Source organism: Branchiostoma belcheri, unplaced genomic scaffold (assembly GCF_001625305.1).
Source record: "Branchiostoma belcheri isolate BF01 breed outbred unplaced genomic scaffold, Haploidv18h27 scaffold57, whole genome shotgun sequence".
Classification (NCBI taxonomy): Eukaryota; Metazoa; Chordata; class Leptocardii; order Amphioxiformes; family Branchiostomatidae; genus Branchiostoma; species Branchiostoma belcheri.
The window spans coordinates 336,711-357,976 of record NW_017804209.1 but is presented as its reverse complement, the minus strand read 5'-3'; the positions used below and the strand labels follow the sequence as shown (position 1 = coordinate 357,976).

The window sequence follows — 21,266 nt, the reverse complement described above, 5'->3', positions numbered from 1 at the left end:
GGTCAGGGTTTGTTGGGACGGCGGGAGGGTCATGGAAAGTTTACTGCAGGTCACATCGGTAACGTCTGAGGACTAGATCGATAATTGGTTTTGGAAAGCTTTAACAAGTGAATTTCATTATAGTTTGTATTTAATGTATGTACTGAATCTTAAGACTTGCCCAAAAGATCTCTGTATAATACTTGTAATAGAAGACCCACCTAATAATCAATATTAGTAAGAATACTAATAATCAAGTGCCAAACGATGCTGTTTTTGGAAATGATATGTTGTAAATTATGGCTTTGAGAGTTTGAAAGTTTTCATTACATTAAAATATTTTCAATGAGGTGTTGTTATGAGACGTCGATTAAAAATACGCATTGGCAGTTCTGTTAACAAATATTTTTTTTAATATATATTCTGGTGATCGCCTCTTGTAACATATGGGTTTTAATGTTGGTTAAATGTAATTTAATTTTTTGTATTTATTACGTGTGTGTGTGTGTGTGTGTGTGTGTGTGTGTGTGTGTGTGTGTGTGTGTGTGTGTGTGTGTGTGTGTGTGTGTGTGTGTGTGTGTTTATGTGTGTGTTTATGTGTGTGTACGTGTGTGTGTGTGTGTGTGTGCGTGGATATGTGTGTGTTTATGAGTGTGTACGTGTGTGTGTGTGTGTGCGTGTGTGTGTGTTTATAAGAGTGTACGTGTGTGTGTGTGTGTACGTGTGTGTGTGTGTGTGTGTGTGAGTGAGTGTGTGTGTGTGCGCGCATGCGTGTGTGTGTGCGTGCGTGCGTGCGTGTGTGTGCGTGCGTGCGTGTGTGCGTGCGTATGTGTGTGTGTGTGCGCGCGCGTGTGTGTATGTGTATGTGTGTGCGTGTGTGTGTGTGTGTGCGCGCGCGCACGCACACGTGTGTATTTTGTCTGTGCTTAAGGTACAAGACATAGTCTAGATAATACTGATACATATCCTATGGGATAACATTTACCCTATTCTACTCCTGGGATAATATCGCATGTTTTGAATATTTGATGGTTAACTGCGACGTTCAAAACGTTTGCCTCCAGAAATATTACTTAGGCTAGGTTAAGTTTTGAAGTATGTTTCAGCGGTAAAGAGTTTTTTTTATTTGTAAACAACAGTCGGTGACACACGTCTCATGATTATGTCAGGGATATAATATTGACGTAATAATTGCTTACGTAGTTTTGCAATAATCAGCCGCGCACAGGTTCACGTCAGGTCAAGACATTTCCTCCGCAGAGATATTAATATCGCCCGTCCCTACCGGCCAGGTGTGTGGTTCCCATGGCCTAGTTTGGGACACAGTATAAATTACCGCACACAGAACAAGCCTCACACACATCACGGAGTCTGGACTCAACTCAGCATATGGTGAACATGTGGAAGTTTCTGGTCTTCATCGCGGCTGTGGTCGTCTGGCCGGACTCGGCACGAGGTGGGTATAGATTCTGTGCTTATTTCCTTGCAAGGGGAAAAAAGGGAAATGTCTAAGTGCTACTCTTTGATTATGCCTGCAATTTTTAATGTATTATTGTGTCATACGTCAATCAGCTTTGGCAATATCTAAAATGTTGAGCATTCGATGGACCAATCTTGTCACATTTTTTTCTACATCTATGCATTTTTACGGTACGGGAGGGATGTAGGGAAGTGACATGGATTTACGTATTAAGCAAAGGTACCAAACGATGTGGTTTAGGTACATAATCTTATACACAAGGGTCCCCTTTCCTTCAGTCGGCTATCTTCAAATCTTCATGTACGTTAGGCAAAAAGCTTCCCTGTGTACATGTAGTTAGGCAAATGGGCTTCCTATAAAAGTTAGGTAAACGGCCTAACTGTGCCCGTCCCATTCCGTGCCTGAGCGGGCACAGAACGGGACACGGCCTGACTGTCCAGAACTGTGCCCGGAAGCCCTGTCAATCATAGTGATTGGCGGGAACCTAAACATAATCATTCACGGCCATGATTTCTTATATGGCTAAATTACGTGATATTTTGCGAGTCTGTGTACAGCATGTGCTTTCAAAACGCAGTTTTCTCACAACTCAGTCTTATGTTTGGTCGACATGAACTTGGGACACATGTTATGAGAACTATGTTCAGTCCCCTAGCACGCAAGCTTTAATAATACGTGTCCAGAACTGTGTGCGGTCAGGCACGGTTCGGGATAGTCCCCCGCGTGTCCCAGAATGTAGATTTTCCCCAGGCACGGTTTGGGACACACACCGAGTGTCCCAAACCATGCCCAAGCACGGTTTGGGACAAGGCATCCGCGTGTCCCAAACTATGCTCAGTCCCCAGGCACGGTTCGGAACACGCGCCAAGTGTCCCAGACCGTGCCCGGGCATGGTGTGGGACAAGGCCATGGCGTGTCCAGAACTGTGCTCGACCTGAAGCACGGCTCTGAACGAACACTTCGTTTATCTACAAGTTGATTTGCTCTACTCTGTCGTGGATACGCGTCAGGACTATCCAGATCCGTGCGTGGGGTTGGTGGATAAGCAAGTGTTGTTTCCGATTCCAGGACTGAGCTTGAGTCAGTCTGCTTTCTTGGGTGTACTACGTGCTGTGTTGTATCAAGAACTGTGTTCACACTGTGTTGCAGAATGATACAAGACTCTCTGTTTGCACACTACATGTAAGTCGTAGACCAGCGTGAAATGTAAAAATGTACTTTACAGAGCAGGAATTACACCGATTCTTTGTTATTCTTGCCCCGACGAAAAACAAAGATGGCGACCTAAAACAGTAAAACAGCACCACTTGAAGGCTCCTCCCTCAAAACAATAAGTTCCACCCCCAGAGCACGGAATGGGACAAGGCCCTTGTGTGTCCAGAACTGTGCCCGATCAGGCACGGTTCGGGACAGTCCCCGCGTGTCCCAGAATGTGGACACGCGCCGTGTGTCCCAAACCATGCCCAGGCATGGTTTGGGACAAGGCACGGTTTGGGACATAACAGGTCTACATATTTAGTTCGGTAAACTGGATATCCGTTTAAGTTAGGCAAAAGGGCTTCCTTTCTAAGTTAGGCAAACGGCCTACCTATTTAGTTAGGCACATTGGCTTCATGTAAGTTAGGCAAATGGGCTTCTAGGTATTAAAGTTAGGCAGATCGACTTATGGCTAGGTTAGGTTAGTCGGACCACCAACGTATAATTTATGATTTTTTCTAGCACCTATGTTTCCCAAATAAACTCTATACCTAGTCTAGTAGAGAGTATTTAGTACATTTTCCCTTTTTTGAATATTTTGTTAATTCGGCAGACGTAAACTGAAGGTGTTCCTAAAACATTAACGTGTGATTTTTCCCTCCTTGAAGGCCAAGAGTACCTGACCACGGTCAACAGCTGGAATTTTTACAAAGTTCAGGCTTCTGGACCTATGTCTAATCAAAACGTCAGGACAACTTGCGAAGCGATGGGGATGAGATATCCGTGCGTCTTCTCAGGTAGTGCTGGGTGTACCGACTACTGGACCTCCGGCTGCATCACGTATGACGACGCCGGTGTCAGCTGTTATACCCACCAGGTCCTCTCGGTAAACCTGTGTGGAGACTTTCACCCTGGGTTCTGTCAGCCCCTTGATGACACCTTTGTGTACATCCCTGACTACTGGAGTGATGGCAGCGCCTGGGGAGTGGACTACGACACTCACACCTGGCGGCTGCCGGGAGCGAACTACTACAACATGTTCGCCGTGTGTGTAGGTAAGATCGCATCATTGATGTCGTTTCACGCCAAAAAAAACTTGCTGACTATCAGAATATATTAACCCTTGGCTAATTAGTAATAATTTACAGTATTACATAATGTAATACTACAAAGTCATCTACTGTCATTTATCTCGTCTGTTTCTTTAAAGGAAGTAGGACCAAGATGGTTTGTAAAGTGACATCTGATTAGCTTAGAATTCTGGGCAAATATACGGCTCAAAACGAAAAAAAAAAAAACCAAACCAGGATGACCCTATTCCTATTTCAAACAGAAGTTGTGAAATGTTTACCGATTACCCCCCCCCCCTATAGTAATACTGGATCCCTCTGAAAACTCTCTTTGAAACGGGTAAGTTTCTACATAAGGTGATGTGGACATATTTATCGATATCGACCTGCATTCTTTAGCAACATTATTATCTGCCCAGGTTTGATATTCATACTTGACGCTGTCACCTATTCCATTAGGCATTAACAACTGCACCATTTTCAAACTCTTACAGAATGGGACGAGTGCAGCAGCGCCCCCTGTCGGAACCAGGCGACATGCCAGGACCAGATTAACGGGTTCACCTGTCAGTGTCCGCCTGGGTATGCCGGAACTCTCTGTGAAGGTAGGCTTCCGTAAAATTTGACATACACATACACTTTTATCAATGGTCACTGTTTATCTATCTAAGCTAAATCAAAGAGCTTCAACGTGATACAACGTTCTTAGTTAAACATCAATTGCAATTAATAATTGAAGCCTTTGCCTTTTCTTCTGTTATAATTATATTTTGATGACTTGTTCGTTTTCTAAGTGTCTTTACACTCTTGCAGATATCGATGACTGCATCGGTGTCACCTGTCAGAATGGAGCAGTATGCCAGGACGGAGTGAACAGCTTCACCTGTCAGTGTGTGCCTGGGTATACCGGAACTCTCTGTGAAACAGGTAGGTTTTTACATAAATTAGATAATGTACCTTTTTTTTAATCGACGAGCATTGTTAAGCAACATTATCTACTCAAGTTTAACATTTATAGTTGATGCTGCCTCTAGCTACTCCTTTTCTATTTGGCAATAATCACTGCGCCGTTTTCCAACTCTTGCAGATAGGGACGAGTGCAGCAGCGCCCCCTGTCAGAACCAGGCGACATGCCAGGACCAGATTAACGGGTTCACCTGTCAGTGTCCGCCTGGGTATACCGGAACTCTCTGTGAAACAGGTAGGCTTCTATTCTACATATAATGTAATGTGCATATTTTTCGATGCCTATTGTTCAGTATATAAGTTGAGCATCGGTAGTTAAAGCTGTTGCCTCTTCTCTATCTTTGCTATCATTTTGATGACTTTCCAATACAGTAACTCTAGATCTATACTACAGCCATGCTTTCAGTTTTTGAATGAGAAGTGGAACAGAATGCACAATAAATGTACAATTACGATGGCTATATATATATCTGAAAAATCCTCATTACACTACATTTATGTACATTCATGCAGTACCAGTACTAGTCGCTATACTTTGTACCTTGCCAGTTATTGGACAATAACTTATAGTAACACTTTATCAAAAACTTGTGATATCCCTTATTATTTGAATGATTATGATATAGATATGTTAGGTTTTATTCGACATTAGGTCTTATGCAACACACTTATTTTATTGTTGTTACTCTCTCTTTATGTAGTTTGCCATACATTGTACCATGTGCAATTGTCGTGCAATAAAGTTCTTCTATATAAATTCATTTTTTTTACGTAAAGAACAACAAACAATTTTCGTTATATGCCACAATCAGGACAACACGACATTTGTCATGCAATTCAACTTAATGAATTTTACGCACTGTTTCAGATATCGATGAGTGCATCGGCGTCAACTGTCAGAATGGCGCCGTATGCCAGGACGGAGTGAACAGCTTCACCTGTCAGTGTGTGCCTGGGTATACTGGAACTCTCTGTGAAACAGGTAGGTTTCTGTACAAGGTAATATGCACACACACATTTTTATCAATGGTCACTATTTATGTAGCCTACCTTAAACGTCAATAGTTGAGGACTCTGCCTTTTCTTCTCTGTTATAATTTTGAGGACTTGACCGTCTCCAAACCCTTGCAGATTTTGATGAGTGCCGAAGCGCCCCCTGTCAGAATGGAGCAGTATGCCAGGACGGAGTGAACAGCTCACCTGTCAGTGTGTGCCTGGGTATACTGGAACTCTCTGTGAAATCGGTAGGTTTTCAGCTATGATATTTCATATTACAATAAGTTAATTCCTGCTTTTGTATGCAAACAGCTATATACAGGTTATGCATTAGCATATTTTTATAACGGTTATCTATGTAACATTAAACTTAAATTATACTCTTACAGAAGTGAACGAGTGCAGCAGCGCCCCCTGTCAGAATGGAGCAGTATGCTATGATGAGTTTAACAGCTTCACCTGTCAGTGTGTGCCTGGGTATACTGGAACTCTCTGTGAAACAGGTGGGCTTAGAGCTCAGGTGGATTCAAATCAGATATTATCAAACTGCAATATTAATCTGACATTTCCTTTACACAACCAAAGAAAAGTCACCTCTTTTGATTTGCCTTACCGGCTGTCTACACATGGGTGACTGCACGTTCTGCCCATGTGTGCACGAGACTCGTTTGGACGGCATTTTGGAGCATTGTATTTACCTTCAGGAGAGGAATTGAGTCTTGAATTTAGATATGAATTGTTGTTTATTGTATTTTTCTCTTCTTCTGCAGTTATAGACGACTGTGCCAGCAATCCCTGTTGGTTCGGGGGGACCTGCGTGGACGGGTTCATGGATTTCAGCTGTATCTGCCCGAAAGGGTTTGAAGGAAAGAAGTGTGAAATCGGTATGTTTATTTTTTCAAGTACCAATGTAACAAAGAGGCAATGCATTTTAAATTTCATTCTTACACATTTAGTTACAACATCTTTACAGTTTACACCCTCTCGTGTTTAATTCATTCATTAGAAATGAACTACATCTGTTTCAGCTGCGTTTTCTGGACAATGTTACCAGTTCTCGCCCGACGCCCTCTCCCACGCCGAGGCCCAGCAGGCCTGCAGTACCAAGAACGGTCACCTGGCGGACGTGAAGGACGGGCAGCAGCAAAGCTTCATCGCCAGCAGCATCGCGGCCACCACTGGAGCCTCCAACTGGCTGGGGATGGAGCTGCAACATGTGTATACCCTGACCTACAGTGACGGATCGCCTGCTCAAGGTTTGTGTCCGCTGTACTTTAACCTGCGGCTAAAGTGTAACAGTTACAGCCACTCACTCACGGCCATGTCAGGACCTACTCCAACGTTTCTATTGTGCGACGTATGTGGCTATTCAAATATTCTCTTTAACTACGTTGATAAAGCCAAAAAGCAGTTACTCATTTATAAGCAACTGGATATGATTTTGAAAAATCATACCCAGTCGCTTGAGTAACTGCTTTTTGGCGTATCGTATTACCTGGATGTCTAACCTTCATCGACGTACGTTGATAAAGGTTAGAAATCGTGGTAAGCGATGTTCAAAGAAAAATCAAACTCTACTACTGGATAAATAACGAAGATAACTTCAGTACGTTTCTAGTGACATCCTTAAGTGTTGTTTTGTGCTCTCAGTTCATCTTGTGACGCTGAAGAAGAGTGACGGATGTTACTCGAAACGTCCGGAAGTCATCTTAATTATTTATCCTCTATCCTTTATCCTTTATAACTCTGTAAACATTAATGTTTACAAACAGCAGGTCCCCTGCAGATGTCTGCCGTCCAGCCTCCTGCCCAGTGTGACTTTTGTGTTTTCCTGGACAGCTCCATCAGCTTCCAGGCAGAACCGACCTCCTGCACGGAACACCACAACTACATCTGCCAGTCTGGTACATCTGGGTTGTTTCTTGATATGCTTAATGAACGTAACGAGCTGAAACATTGTAACTAGATCAACGTTGTTCCAACAAAAATTTGCTTCGAGTAGGCAGGGTTTTTTTTTTTTGTCAAGTAGTCAGTTTTTCTGTCATGACTAGGTACCTCGATGGAGAGAGGCAAAACGGAGAAAAATTGTAGTATAAAGATCGGTTGGGTTTCAAACAGATAATAACACACACACACACACACACACACTCACACACACACACTCACGCGCACGCGCACACACACATACCTATTTGAAACAACCATTGCCATCTTATATATTCTTGTAATATTTCAGATATCCAATCCTGTGGACAGCACGTCTGTCAGAACGGCGGACACTGCACCTCCTGCTTCGGCGACTCCATCTTTTTCTGCGACTGTCCTGATGGGTTCGGAGGAAAGTCGTGCGAGATAAGTGAGTTTAAATTAATATCATTAACATAGATATTTGGCCATTCATGATGTACGTTTCGAAATAGCTGGTTACACAATAATAAGACCGAAATTTCAAACAACTATCAAAGGGGATGTAGTAGCAAAGTCAATACATCCTGTATTTTCCAAGAAATCTTTGAAATACCTTAGAAATATCAGCAAAGGAATTCACGTTTGCGTGTATATTTTAGACATTATGTTTTGTGTGTGTGTTCTAGACATCGACGAATGCGCGTCGAATCCTTGTCAAAATGGCGGAACCTGCCATGATGACGTCAACTCTTACCGATGCCGCTGCTTGCCTGGTTACGCTGGGGACAACTGTGAATCTGGTAATCAAAAATATCTTATTTCTTCTGTGTAGCGACATAAAAAAGGGGAATATACTCATCACCGGAGCTTAATTGTGCGGTAGAAGGGGGAGGGAGGGGGCACTCTTTCCCAATCCCATACTACAGAAGCAATCAACATTGAGCACGGATATTCACAGTGTAATGAGAGACTGGAGAGAGGTCACCACGTAAATTGTGGAAATATTATTCCTGCCAACATTTTTTCTTGTTATCACATAAGATCCCTCATAGATAGAAATAGGTATGTATGTCAAGCTTTATTTAAGGCTAAACTGTATAAGTCATCCAACACTGTAGTTGAGTATCCCAGGTGAGGATTATTACTTTACTGTGAAAGCAGCAGAATGTAGTCTCTACCAGACTAACTACGCTGGTTATATAAAGGAGAACATTTGCCGGGGGAGTTTGCCGGGGGTTTGACTGTGCCGCGCAAGAAACTACCTCCCCGCGGCCGGACTCCCTTGGTCCATTTGATTCTCTTTTTTGTCCAATTCTACGATCCGTATTCCCGTAGAAAGGCCTGGGGGAGGCTAAGCAGAATGTACATATGACGCGATTCTGTACTTCCGTGAGTTGCTTTGAAGGCCAACCCTGAACATGAAGTTGGGTAGCCCAGATGACGACGACGATGATGATTTTTCTGAGAAAACAACAGAATGTTTAACGCCTCTTTACTAACCGTGAGTTGTTGTTTCTGCCTCAGACATAGACTGGTGTTCCCTGGTGACCTGCCCGTTCGACTGGACCTGCCAGGATGATGGGACCCACTTCACCTGCCTGGGTAAATACTATTGTTTGTCTATTTGTTTGTTTGTTTGTTTCGCATAAGCGGCAAACCGCCTTTGGGCGTAACACACCAGTTTTGTACATGTACGTACAAGCTGCGTCATACCGGACTGTAAGGTTTCAACCACTAAAATCGGGAAGATCCCCTACTCTTTTCGACAAGTGCGGTGGGTTCTTTAACGTGCGTTGGGTGTCCCAAAACACGGGACTATTTAACGTCCTTTCCGAGGGACGGCCTTTATCCGAAGCTAGGTACTCATTTCCACCTGAGTGAAGTGAGGAAAGTCGTGTAAAGTGCCTTTTCCAAGGGCACAAGATCGGTGACATGGGCAGGATTCGAACCCGCGACCTCTTGGGTGTGAGCCGAACGCGCTACCGACTGCGCCAAATGACCCCAGTCGTGGGCTGGCTTTTCGTTTTACAGTCGTTTCATTTGGTTATATAAGAAAGTATGTTAATCTGCATGTAAGCACTAGAATACAGTATGATGCCTTTGGTAGTTGATCTACATATGCGATTATTGGCACTCGAGAACAATGACAGAACAGTATGAAGACGACGAAAACAACAACAAACATTCAATATGCCACATAGTACAGTCAGTAGCTGAATCTTGTTGAAAAATCTAAAAGGATTTAATAATCAGTAATCAGCAGAATCAGGAAACTACAGCCAAAAATTATCATTTCAAAAACATAAAAGCTAAAATAAACCGTGCCTTCGACTCACGAACAATTATTTGGAGGACTTAAAATCTAGAGAGTTGTTTCATGTATTGCAATGAAGTATTTTTAAACAGAACAAAGTCGTATAATCTGTATCTTTATGCCTCGTTACAGCGCCATTCGTTCGCAAGAACGACAACTACCGCTGCAGCAGCGCCTCCTGTCCTGACGGCATGAACTGCAGGGAGGACGGAGCCTCGTTCTCGTGCTGGGCTAACTGACTGACCTTTGACCACACTGACCAACCCACCGGACTGGACATGCGAGTTCTCTGAACCCTAAAAACTGATTGATCAATAGATTTATTAATTAGTCACGCTTTTAAAGGCTAGGAGTAAACAGCTAAACGCGTAACTTCTTTAATCTCTCTATTTCTTCTTTTCCTCACTGGACATAATTCTGCAAAATACAGGATGGTTTGAAAATAGAAGCACCTGGATGCATGTGACGCAATCCGATTGAGGCATGGAAACAAACGTAAATGATAATTTAATGGTGAATGTCACACACGAAATGATTTTCACTAGTTGCTGTGCAGAAAAGTACAGTTAGAAATATTTTAAAAACCGGCCTATAACAGTATCAGTATAAGATGACACCATGTATAAGGTTCAAACGGCAATTTCATTATAATTAGGAATCAACTCAACAGAATTAAAAAATCTGCCTATAACAGTATCAGTATAGGATGACATCCTCATTATCAAGTAACTCTGTATCTTTGATAGTTGACAACTACAAATGGAAGGATTTGTTGAATAACTGAAGAATCCAGGCGTCATACTGCCTTAAAGGCAGGCTCATTATTACACTGAAAATGAAGGATTAAACTATACATGTAAGTAACAACGGATATTCCATCTTTGACAACGACATTAACAATCTTTTATTAGCTTTGGAGGGTGGTCATCACCTGAATACAATAGATAACGACACATTGTCAAGTTATCTATCAAGCAACAACACTCTTACAATCTGCAATAGTATCTTTTTTTTTTTTTTTGCTCTGAGCTGTTGCTGCAAAGCTTAAGGCCTAGGATTCAATGAAATAAAGAGTTGCCAATGAATTGCTTCCAGACAAGTCCCATTTTTGTGTCAGGAAATCCTTTTAAGAGACATAAGTTAAGATATTTAGGGTGTTCTTTCCAAACATACTGTTCCCAAACGCTGTCTTCTCTAGAGCCAGCGATAACTGTGGACTCTGAACTTTCCAAGTACGTATTACAATCTTATGGGCATAGGGGACAAACTCCAATAGTTATGTCTCGCATACGTATAGTCCGTTTAGTAAAACCAACGGGTCGTACTAAGGTACGTTCACCGCAGTGAATCACGTCCGTTTCCACAAACACAGGCCATTAAAGGCCTGCTCACAACCCGCCGTACGTGCTTCTGCGTGCTGTCTGGGTGCAAAAACGTGGGCAAACGTAGGGCATCCGTGCGTGGTGAGTCTCTGGGATCCTACGGATTTGGGAGCACGCAGACACGCTGTAGAACTTTAAGTGCATGTAAAACTTTTTCTGCGTGCGGTCTGCGGATTCACCACCCGCGCGTGCCCCGTACGTGTCGTACGGAAGAAGCACGTGTGAGTACGGCCTCCTTACGGTAAAGTTGCAATCGCACAGAGATCGTACGTTGTAAGCACGTACAACTCACCACTTGCGCAAAGAACGATGCACGCAACCGCTCACGGCCAGACGTGGCGTGCAGACCACACTCTTACACATTGGGCAACCGTGCAAGTGACGTGCGAGTGACGTTCGTCGACGCCACTCCTTCCCCACGTTTTCAGAAAAAACGTAGCAGACGTAGCCTCCCAAAAAACGTACGGACAAAAATCACGTACGGCGGGTTGTGACTAGGGCTTTACGAAGCCACACGTGCGGTAACCGCGCGGTCACTCACCTTTCCCTTCAGCACCTGGTCACGTAGTCTGGCGCCCAGACTTGTTAGCTTTAGTCCACTCCCTACGATCGCCGGTGTTGAGCCAAATCCTTGAGCTGCCACAAACGTGAGAGGTTAGGTGTTTAGGTCTAGGGTTAGGGTTAGGGTTGGTATTAGAGTAGAGCTAGGGATAAGGTTAGGGTTGGTATGTAATATTAGAGTAGAGCTAGGGTTAGGGTTCCCAATATACCTGAGACAAGGGGTGGGAGGTGTTTGGTCGTGATGTGAGAGACGCACTAAACGTAACCTAACTCAAATTGTAAGTCTCACCCTAGCAATGAACAATGATCCCAACTCTAACCCTAACCCTAACCCTAACTCTAATATCAACCCTGACCCTAACCCTAACTCTAATACCAACCCTAACCCTAACTCTAATACCAACCCTAACCCTAACTCTAATACCAGCCCTAACCCAAACACTATCCCTAACTCTAATACCAACCTTAACCCTAACCCTAGCCCTGACCTCTCACGTATGTGGCACGGTAACATTGGTTGTGCTTTGTACAATGAAATACTTTACGGAATATATATATGATTACACTTTTGTTTTAAACAAATTTTTGAAACAGGATTTGAAACCAAGAAAAACTTTTTCATGTACCTAGGGATGGTTTTTAATGACACGCGCGTCCATGCTTTTAGACACGATGCAGAAACGAAGTCACGTATTATGAGCACGTATTATGTACATCATTCCATTTGCGGAGGGGTGCAGTTTTGAAAAAATAAACTCGGTTAAAACGTAAAATTTGTCACTTTCTTAAGTAGCTATTCTCTATCTGAAGTCTCTACCTAAAGTCATGATAACCTCCTTGCATTTGGCTTTAATGTTTCTTCGTTACTTCAAAGATAAATAAAATTATATTTTGGAGATATACCTTGCAACGTAAAAGGTCTTTCCCCTGGTTTGCAACGATCTTTTCCACCGAGAGTTGTGACACAGCCGGAGAGAGTTGTGTACCTTGTTCTAATAATAGCTTCACGAAGTACGTGTGCCAACATGGAGGTTGAGGGGTCAGGGTTAGCTGTAGCATAGGGAGGCTCGTAAGGAGTTTAAGGGGAGCTCTAGACGTGTTGTTTCTACCGTATGTACTGGATGTAGACAGTAGGATCCAGTCTTTTAAAACCCTCTAGAAGACCCTTGCTAAAATAAATGTAAAACTTTATTCAACCTGCCTTCCTTCTATTAGTACGTTTTGTGATGTCCTGTTACATGTTCTGACGTATGGACTTGAGGAATATATTATTTTTATTTATATTACCTGACGGTACTGGTCTAAAATAATAATATGCATGTTAGGCCATTAAAAATATTTGTGTGCGTATGTTTGTGCGTTTGGGCTTTAAGCTTGGAGAATGATTGTATGTTTGTGTTTGTGTTTATGTGTGTGCTTGTGTATCAGTGTGTATGTATGTGAGTGAGCGCGCGCGAGAGAGAGTGTAAGTGTTATAAGTTTAAACAATAGATACAGGCATGTTATGATAAGATGCACTGCCATCCATTCTATTCTAGTATATTTAGTGCAAAAGTACGATGCTGTTAAGCTCACATTATTGACTCGATCTCTAGGTCAAACTTACTCATTTACTCAAGTCAAAACCTACCAAAAATTGCATGCGCCCATCCACGAATATTTTATGTATATCAAAGACTGTGTAGATATAAGAAACTTCTCCAATGATTGTAAAAGTTCATACATATCTTATACTAACCACCTACTCTTGTATTAGTTAGGTTAGGCTTATGAAAATGCATTTTATGTGTACTACTACTACTAGTACTAGATGCCACCTTACTTTGTACCATGTACAATTGTTGCGCAATAAAGGTATCTTACGTCTGTGTCAGTAGTCTATGGCACATGTTTTTTTTTTATAATTTCCAACATGTAATCACAAGGCGTGGTGACGGCACACTCAAGTTTTTCAAACTTATATTAATGCCGCCACCAACACAGGGTACCAATACAATACTCATTTTAACCTGAGCGAAGTGTAGCCTGGGTACCATCCTACTTGTATGCCGGGGCTCCCACACTCGCTTCCCTAACAAGAGTGTAGGAGCCGCGGCATACAAGTAGGATGGTACCCAGGCTAAGCGAAGTGAGGAAAGTCGTGTAAAGTGCCTTTCCAAAGCAAGGGCGCAAGATCGGTGGCATCTTATATAATTACTGAGCCAAGGTCCCGCGAGGGACATCATGCTCAGGGACTAGGAGGTGCAGACCAAAGCGCGGCCGGTGGTGCTGGTGGTGCGTACAGAAAAAAAAAGACGAGACAAAAAAAAAAACTTGTGATGGGCTAATCCCACAAAATAGTGCAAAAAGTGATAACAACAACAACAAAATGAAAAATGTGATTGGCCACACTTGGGAAGGTACATAACTAACTCTGGGTGGGGGGAAGGCCCAAATGTTGAGCCAGCCCCCGTTTGAATTCACTGAGTGTAGTCATGGATACTAGATGTTGTGGGAGATTATTCCATTCTGGCACCGTTCTTGGAAAAAATCTACCTCTGTGTACCTCTGTCTTGGTTGGGAGTACCACAAAACGATGGGAGTGGCCTCTGGTGGAGCGTGTGTTTAGTGTTATGTAATTGTGTATGGGTATAGCTATCATGTTATGAATGGATTTGTACAAGAGTGCTAAGCGGGCTATTTGTCTGCGTTGCTGAAGTGTCGGTAGGCCGAGTGTAGTGCGGAGATGTGTGGCGCTTGTAGTATGGCTGTAGTCCCTGGATATAAACCTAACCCCCCGTCTTTGAACTGCCTTTAATTTGTCTACTAGTGTACTGCTTTGAGCGTGTTGTCGAAACTGTGGATCCCAGACTAAGGCCGCATATTCTAATTTAGGCATGTCAGGACTCGAACCCGGGACCTCTAGTTTTATCCGAGTCGAGCACTCTGCCGCTATGCCACGCGACCCCACGTATGTATGTAAATTTGATTACACATAACAGCGTGTTACATACTCACGTACTCAAACAAATGTGAAGAGCACATGATGTACAAAACATTCTCCAACCTGTTCTGACGTACATCATTCTCAGCTGGAGAGAGTTGTGTACTCTATTGTAATAATAGAGTCTAGAAGTACGTGTGCCAACAGGCGGGGTGAGGGGGTCAGGGTTTATTGGGACATTGGGAGGCTCTTTAGGAGTTTACGGGGAACTTCAGTAGTGCTTATATCTACTTTATATCCTAGGTGTGGATAGAAATATCCAGTCTCTTTAAGCACCCCGAAAGAGTTGTTTTTTTTAACGAATTTGGTTTTAACCCGTCTCCCTTATCACTCTGAATAAAACGCAATGTCTTCAGATTCAAAGACGCTCTTCAGAAAGTAACGTTCACGTGTTACGCCCTTTCATATAAGGTGGGGGTGTGGTTCAGTTATCAAAAGTCAGGGAACACGTGCATTCCGGTACTTTGAAACTAGCAATTCTATACATAGCCGCAAATGGAGACCATCTCGTTCAATTTTCATTGTTGAAGTAGTAGACACATGCTAAATTTGTCTTGCAATGTTGTAGGAGCCCAACACCACAGGTTCTAAAGGTTGTTTCCCTACTAGTTCTGGCACCTTCATTTCAGCCGGAGGGAATTGTGTACTTTGTTTTAATGCGTTTAGAAGTACGTGTGTCCACAGAGAGGGTCAGGGGGGCAGGGTTTGTTGAGACGGCGGGAGAGCCAAAGAAAATTTAAATTGAACGTTAGCAGCATTTCTACTTACTGTATATACTCGATGTGGACAATAACATCCAGTCTCTAAAATGCTACCCCATCCATTTTTGAAGAATAGTAATGGAGAAACTAGCCATTCTATACCTAAACGTAAATGGAGACCATCTCGTATTCTACTTTTAATGTTTCCCTGTTTGATTACTACAATAGTGCAATGAATATGATATGCCTTTCGATGTTATGAATGCCGGTAATTGCAAAGGCCATATTCCCCCTGTTCTGACGCTGTTTTCTCGACAGAGAGTTGTATGATAAGAAGTACGTGAGCCAACAGACAGGGTGAAGGGTCAACGTTTGTTAGGACACAGGGAGACTCGTTGAAAGTTCACATGTGACCTCGGTAGTGCTTAACGATAAACACCCAATGCCGTTTTCTCGACAGAGAGTTGTTTGCTGTGTTTTATATATATATAGAGAGAGAGAGAGACAAGAAGTACGTGTGCTGACAGGCGGGGTGAAGGGTCAACGTTTGCTGGGACATTGGGAGGCATTGTTGAATGTTTTCATATTACCTCAGTAGCGCTTGTACGTAACGATATACACAGGATGCGGGCAGTAACACCTACTCTTTTTAAAATCCCAAAAAGAATTTCAAAAAGAACTTATTATATGTGATAATTTTTAACCAGCATACTTTATCACTTTAATACTGAAAAATGCTTGTTTTTAAGATTTGTTGGTAATGGTGCATTTTATTGTTTTCTTTGTTTAATATAGTTTAAGACATTACGGTACTTTAAAAAATTCGTCATCCTATTTTGAGCGTAAAACCACTTGGAGACCATCCCTTCCCGTGTTAGATTAGTAAACTAATATAACTAAGATATATCCTGCGATATTTAAGGAAAATCATCCCAAACGGCACTGCTTGTTATTCTCCCACCTGTTCTGCCACCATCTCGGCCAGAGAGAGTTTGTTTTGATTATAGAGTTTAGAAGTACGTGTGGCAACAGGCGGGGTGAGAAAGGTCAGGGTTTGTTGGGACACAGGTTACCATCAGTAGCGCTTAACGATAAACACCCGATGTTGTTGCGGAGAGTAACACCCAGTCTTTTTAAAATCCCAAAAAAATGATAAAAATGAACTTATTACATCATTCTTCCGAGGCAGAGTTACCTCGGAAGAATGTTATTACATATGTTAACTAGCCATCTTTCTCACTCTAATACCAAACGATACCTTTCTTTTGAAGGTAAATATGTAAATTTAAACTAAAAATATATGTTCTGCGATATTTCAGAAGAAATCCTCCTAATTGCCACTGCTTGAAAACTCTCCCACCTGTTCTGACACCTTCTCAGCCGGAGAAAGTTGTGTACTTTGTTTTAACAATAGAGTTTAGAAGTACGTGTGCCAACAGACAGGATGGGGAGGTCAGGGTTTGTTGGGACACAGGGAGGGTCTTTGGGTCTTTGGGGGGGGGGGGGTTACGGAGACCTTCGAAAGGGCTAGTTATTACTGTACGTACTGGATATAGACAGTAACATGCAGTCTTTTGAAATGCCCCGAAAGAGTCTTTTTAAGGATCAATTTACTTAACCTGCCTCTTAATCACTCTCTGAAGAAATAATGTTCTTTAAGATGTTCTAACGTATGATTTTGAAAGCTTGAAATGCAATAGACTAATGGACAGGGCTTGTCGTAAAGTATCGTACGCATGTTGATTTTTGAGCTATTAAAAAGTGCATCGTTTTTTGGGTGCGTGAATATGAGAGAGGGGGGTTGTTTGTCTGTGTGTCTGCAAGTCTGAATTATACGAGATGCATTCACTGAAATTCTCTCTATGCCAAAAAAGCATGCATAGAAATGCTGTTATTAAGAAAATATCACCGATTCGATCTCTACCTCCTGTAGCTCAAACCCGCTTGGCTTGCCACCGGTCAAAACTTTTGTCTCCAGAAAAACTTATATATAGCGTCCTACCTTAAGATGGGCTGTGTCTGTCATCACTTTAGACTCTTTTTAGGAGTTTATTGCACACCAATCATAATGATGTGACGTGTACATAAGTGACGTTACTTTTGCCTACGTAAGTTTACACCAATCAGCACAGTTTCACGTCAGGTCAAAATATTTACTCCGCAGAAATATTGATGACGTCCCTACCCGCCAGGTGTGTGGTTCCCATGGCCTAGTTTGGGACACAGTATAAATTACCGCACACAGAACAAGCCTCACACACATCACGGAGTCTGGACTCAACTCAGCATATGGTGAACATGTGGAAGTTTCTGGTCTTCATCGCGGCTGTGGTCGTCTGGCCGGACTCGGCACAAGGTGGGTATGGAATCTGCGTTTATTTCATTCAAGGGAAAAAGGGGAATGTGTAAGTGCTACTGTTTGTTTATGCCTGCATTTATGTATTACTGTGTCATACGTCAATCCACCATATCAGCTTTGAAAAAAGTCAAAATGGTGGTCATGCGATGGATCAATCCTGTCATTTTTTCTACAACTTTGCAATTTTACGGGTAGGGAAGCAATGTACAAAAAAGTCATAGATATCAATGAGAAAAGATACAAAACGATATGGTTTAGGTAGTACATAATCTTATACACAAGGTTTTCCTACCTTGTTAGGCAAATGGACTTCATATCTAAGATAGGCAAAAAGCCTCCTTATCTAGTTAGGCAAATAGACTGCCTACTGTATCTTCATGTAGTCAGGCAAACGTCCTACCCATTTAATTAGGCAAATGGCTTTCCATATACGTTAGGCAAGCGCGTGTTCAATGTAAGTTAGGCAAATGTGCTTCGTGTCTAAATTAGGCTAACAGCCTACCTAATTAGTCAGGCACATGTGATGTTAGGCAAATCGGCAAGAACCCCCCTATCTAGTTAGGCAAATATCTGGTTAGATAAATGGGCTTCCTACTTAAGTTAGGCAAACGGCCTACTTATGTAGTTAGGCACATTGGCTTCCCATGCAAGTTAGGCAGATGGATTTTTCATCTAAGTAGTAGTTAGGCAAATGGTTAGGTAAGGTTGGACGGACCACTCACTTATAATCTATAATTATTTCTAGCACCCACTTTTCCCAGATAAACTCTATACGTAGTCTAGTTGCCAATATTCAGTACATTTCGTATGCTGTGATTAATCGGCAATGGGTATTTGGTTAATCGGCAGTGGCAAACTGAATAATTTTTAAAGGTGTTCCGAAAACATTAACGTGTGATTTTTCCCTCCTTGCAGGCCAAGAATACCTGACCACGGTCGACAACTGGAGTTTTTACAAAGTTCAGATTTCTGGACCTATGTCTAATCAAAACGTCAGGGTCACCTGCGAGTCGATGGGAATGAGATATCCGTGTGTCTGGTCAGGTAGTAGAGGGTGTACGAGTACCACCGGCTGGACCTCAGGCTGCATCACGTATGACGACGCCGGTGTCAGCTGTCATACCCACACCGTCCTCTCGGCAAACCTGTGTGGAACTACGTCCGGGTACGGCAGTCAGTGTCAGCCCCTTGATGACACCTTTGTGTGCTGGCCTGGCTGGCTGAGTGATGACAGCGCGTATGGAGTGGACTACGACACTCACACCTGGGCCCTGCATGGAACGGACTACAACAACATGTACGCCCTGTGTACAGGTAGGAACGCATTATTAATGTCGTTTCACGCCAAAAAAAACTTACTGACTATCAGAGTATATTAACCCTTAGCTAACTAGTAGTAATTTACAACAATATAATGTATTACAACAGGAAATTTCTATAAACATAATGTATTACTAAATTGTGGTTAACGTTATTGAGGGCAAATATACGACTCAAAACCAAACCAGGATGACCCTGTTCTTATTTCAAACAGAAGTTGCAAAATGTTTGCTGATCCTTTCCCCTAGTTATACTGTCAGAAAACTCTCTTTGAAGCGTGTAAGTTTCTATGTATACATCAGGTGATGTGGGCTTATTCATCGACATGCATTATTTAGCAACATTATTACCCACCCAGATGTCCATAGTTGATGCGGTCGCCTTTTCTATTTGGCATTATTCTTTTATCACAGCACCGTTTTCAAACTCTTACAGAAAGGGGCGAGTGCAGCAGCGCCCCCTGTCAGAATAACGCTACATGCCAGGACCAGGCGAACGGGTTCACCTGTCAGTGTGTGCCTGGGTATACCGGAACTCTCTGTGAAACAGGTAGGCTTCTGTATAATGTAATACATACTTATCAATGGTCTCTGTTTATCTAAGCAAAACCAAAGAGCTTCAACGTGAAATAAAGTCCATAGTTAAACATCAATTGCAATTAATAATTGAAGCCTTTGCCTTTTCTTCCATTTAGAATTATATTTTGATGACTTGTTCGTTTTCCAATCGTCTTGACACTCTTGCAGATATCGATGACTGCATCGGCGCTCCCTGTCAGAATGGAGCAGTATGTCAGGACGGAGTGAACAGCTTCACCTGCCAGTGTGTGCCTGGATATATTGGAACTCTCTGTGAAACAGGTAGGCTTAAGTTTTGATATTTGATGTTACAATAACTTATTAATATGCCTGAATGTAGAATATTAAAATGTAGAAAGGGAAATATGTATTAGCAAATAATTTGCCACATGTCGAGTAGACAAAAATGCTTTAGACTGATGAGCAGCCAACTGTGGCCTTGACTCTAAGAGCGGGGTAACTGTGGAAAACGTGTCAGAGTAATTGTCCTTCATTCGTATAAAGCAATGGTGAAATGTATACATTCCCAAAAGTATTTCATTTTGTTCCAGAAATCGACGAGTGCGCGAGCAATCCTTGTTGGCTGGGAGGGACCTGCCTGGATCACGTGAACGGCTACAGCTGTGTCTGTCCTAAAGATGCCACCGGAAAGAACTGTGAAACAGGTACAACTTTTATTCTATACCATATTAAACGAACAGTTTAACTTAAAAGATGTTTAGGAGTATGATAGTCGGCAATTCTAAAAATGCTCACAAAAAATTATCCATCTCATATATGTAACAAGACTGCCAATGAAAACATACATTGCCATGGCGACGGTGGTTGCTGTTAAGGTTATTGCTTGCATGGCACTGCCATCATTTCATGATGTTGAGGAAGACTTGGTACCTATTAAGTCTAGACAGATACAGTGCACTGCTCCCCTGTGTGCAGTGAACAAGCCCCGGGGTCACAGAAATTAGGGCATCCGGGGCAGAGAGGTCTTCCCAAGAGTTTCCAGGAATGTGGGCATAAATGTGTGTCAGCAAACAGAGCTGGGAGACATTTCTGTACATTTCCTAGAATTCTGGAAAACTGCACACAATACGGCACCATTAGGGTCCTCCCTGAGATGTCTCCAAAAATCTACGGGAATTAATGTCTCTTGTCTTCTTCAAAAAAATGCACTAAAAAGTTCATAAACAACTTTTTCATTCCAGTGGCATTTGCCGGAGAATGCTACGAGTTCTCCTCCAATGCCGCTACCCACCCCGACGCTACCCACGCCTGCCAAGCCAAGAACGGCCAGTTGGTGGATGTACCGGATGATAGGCTGCAGCGGTTCCTGGCCGACACTATTGCATCCAGTAGCGGCGTGTCCAACTGGCTGGCGATGAAAACAGCACCGGCAGCTATTCTGTACAGCAACGGATCCCCATTCTCAGGTAGACAATTAGGTTTCATCATCATCATCTTGCATGGCCGTAGCC

At 42.6% G+C, this 21,266-nt stretch overlaps 1 protein-coding gene across 1 annotated transcript in view; it reads left to right on the top strand.

Moving 5' to 3' along the window:
- Window positions 1-1,255: 1,255 nt before the first annotated feature.
- Window positions 1,256-21,266, top strand: part of LOC109481721 (fibropellin-1-like) — a 23,444-nt gene continuing 3,433 nt past the window's right edge. Inside the window, exons 1-17 of the mRNA XM_019784314.1 lie at window positions 1,256-1,435; window positions 3,325-3,711; window positions 4,221-4,331; window positions 4,540-4,653; window positions 4,814-4,927; window positions 5,561-5,674; window positions 5,824-5,831; window positions 6,086-6,191; window positions 6,459-6,572; window positions 6,717-6,944; window positions 7,461-7,592; window positions 7,925-8,044; window positions 8,283-8,396; window positions 9,121-9,198; window positions 18,812-19,210; window positions 20,346-20,459; window positions 20,997-21,221. Coding sequence (XP_019639873.1) covers window positions 1,369-1,435; window positions 3,325-3,711; window positions 4,221-4,331; window positions 4,540-4,653; window positions 4,814-4,927; window positions 5,561-5,674; window positions 5,824-5,831; window positions 6,086-6,191; window positions 6,459-6,572; window positions 6,717-6,944; window positions 7,461-7,592; window positions 7,925-8,044; window positions 8,283-8,396; window positions 9,121-9,198; window positions 18,812-19,210; window positions 20,346-20,459; window positions 20,997-21,221 — 2,545 coding nt within the window. The 5' untranslated portion in view covers window positions 1,256-1,368. The remainder of the gene's footprint in view (window positions 1,436-3,324; window positions 3,712-4,220; window positions 4,332-4,539; window positions 4,654-4,813; window positions 4,928-5,560; window positions 5,675-5,823; window positions 5,832-6,085; window positions 6,192-6,458; window positions 6,573-6,716; window positions 6,945-7,460; window positions 7,593-7,924; window positions 8,045-8,282; window positions 8,397-9,120; window positions 9,199-18,811; window positions 19,211-20,345; window positions 20,460-20,996; window positions 21,222-21,266) is intronic.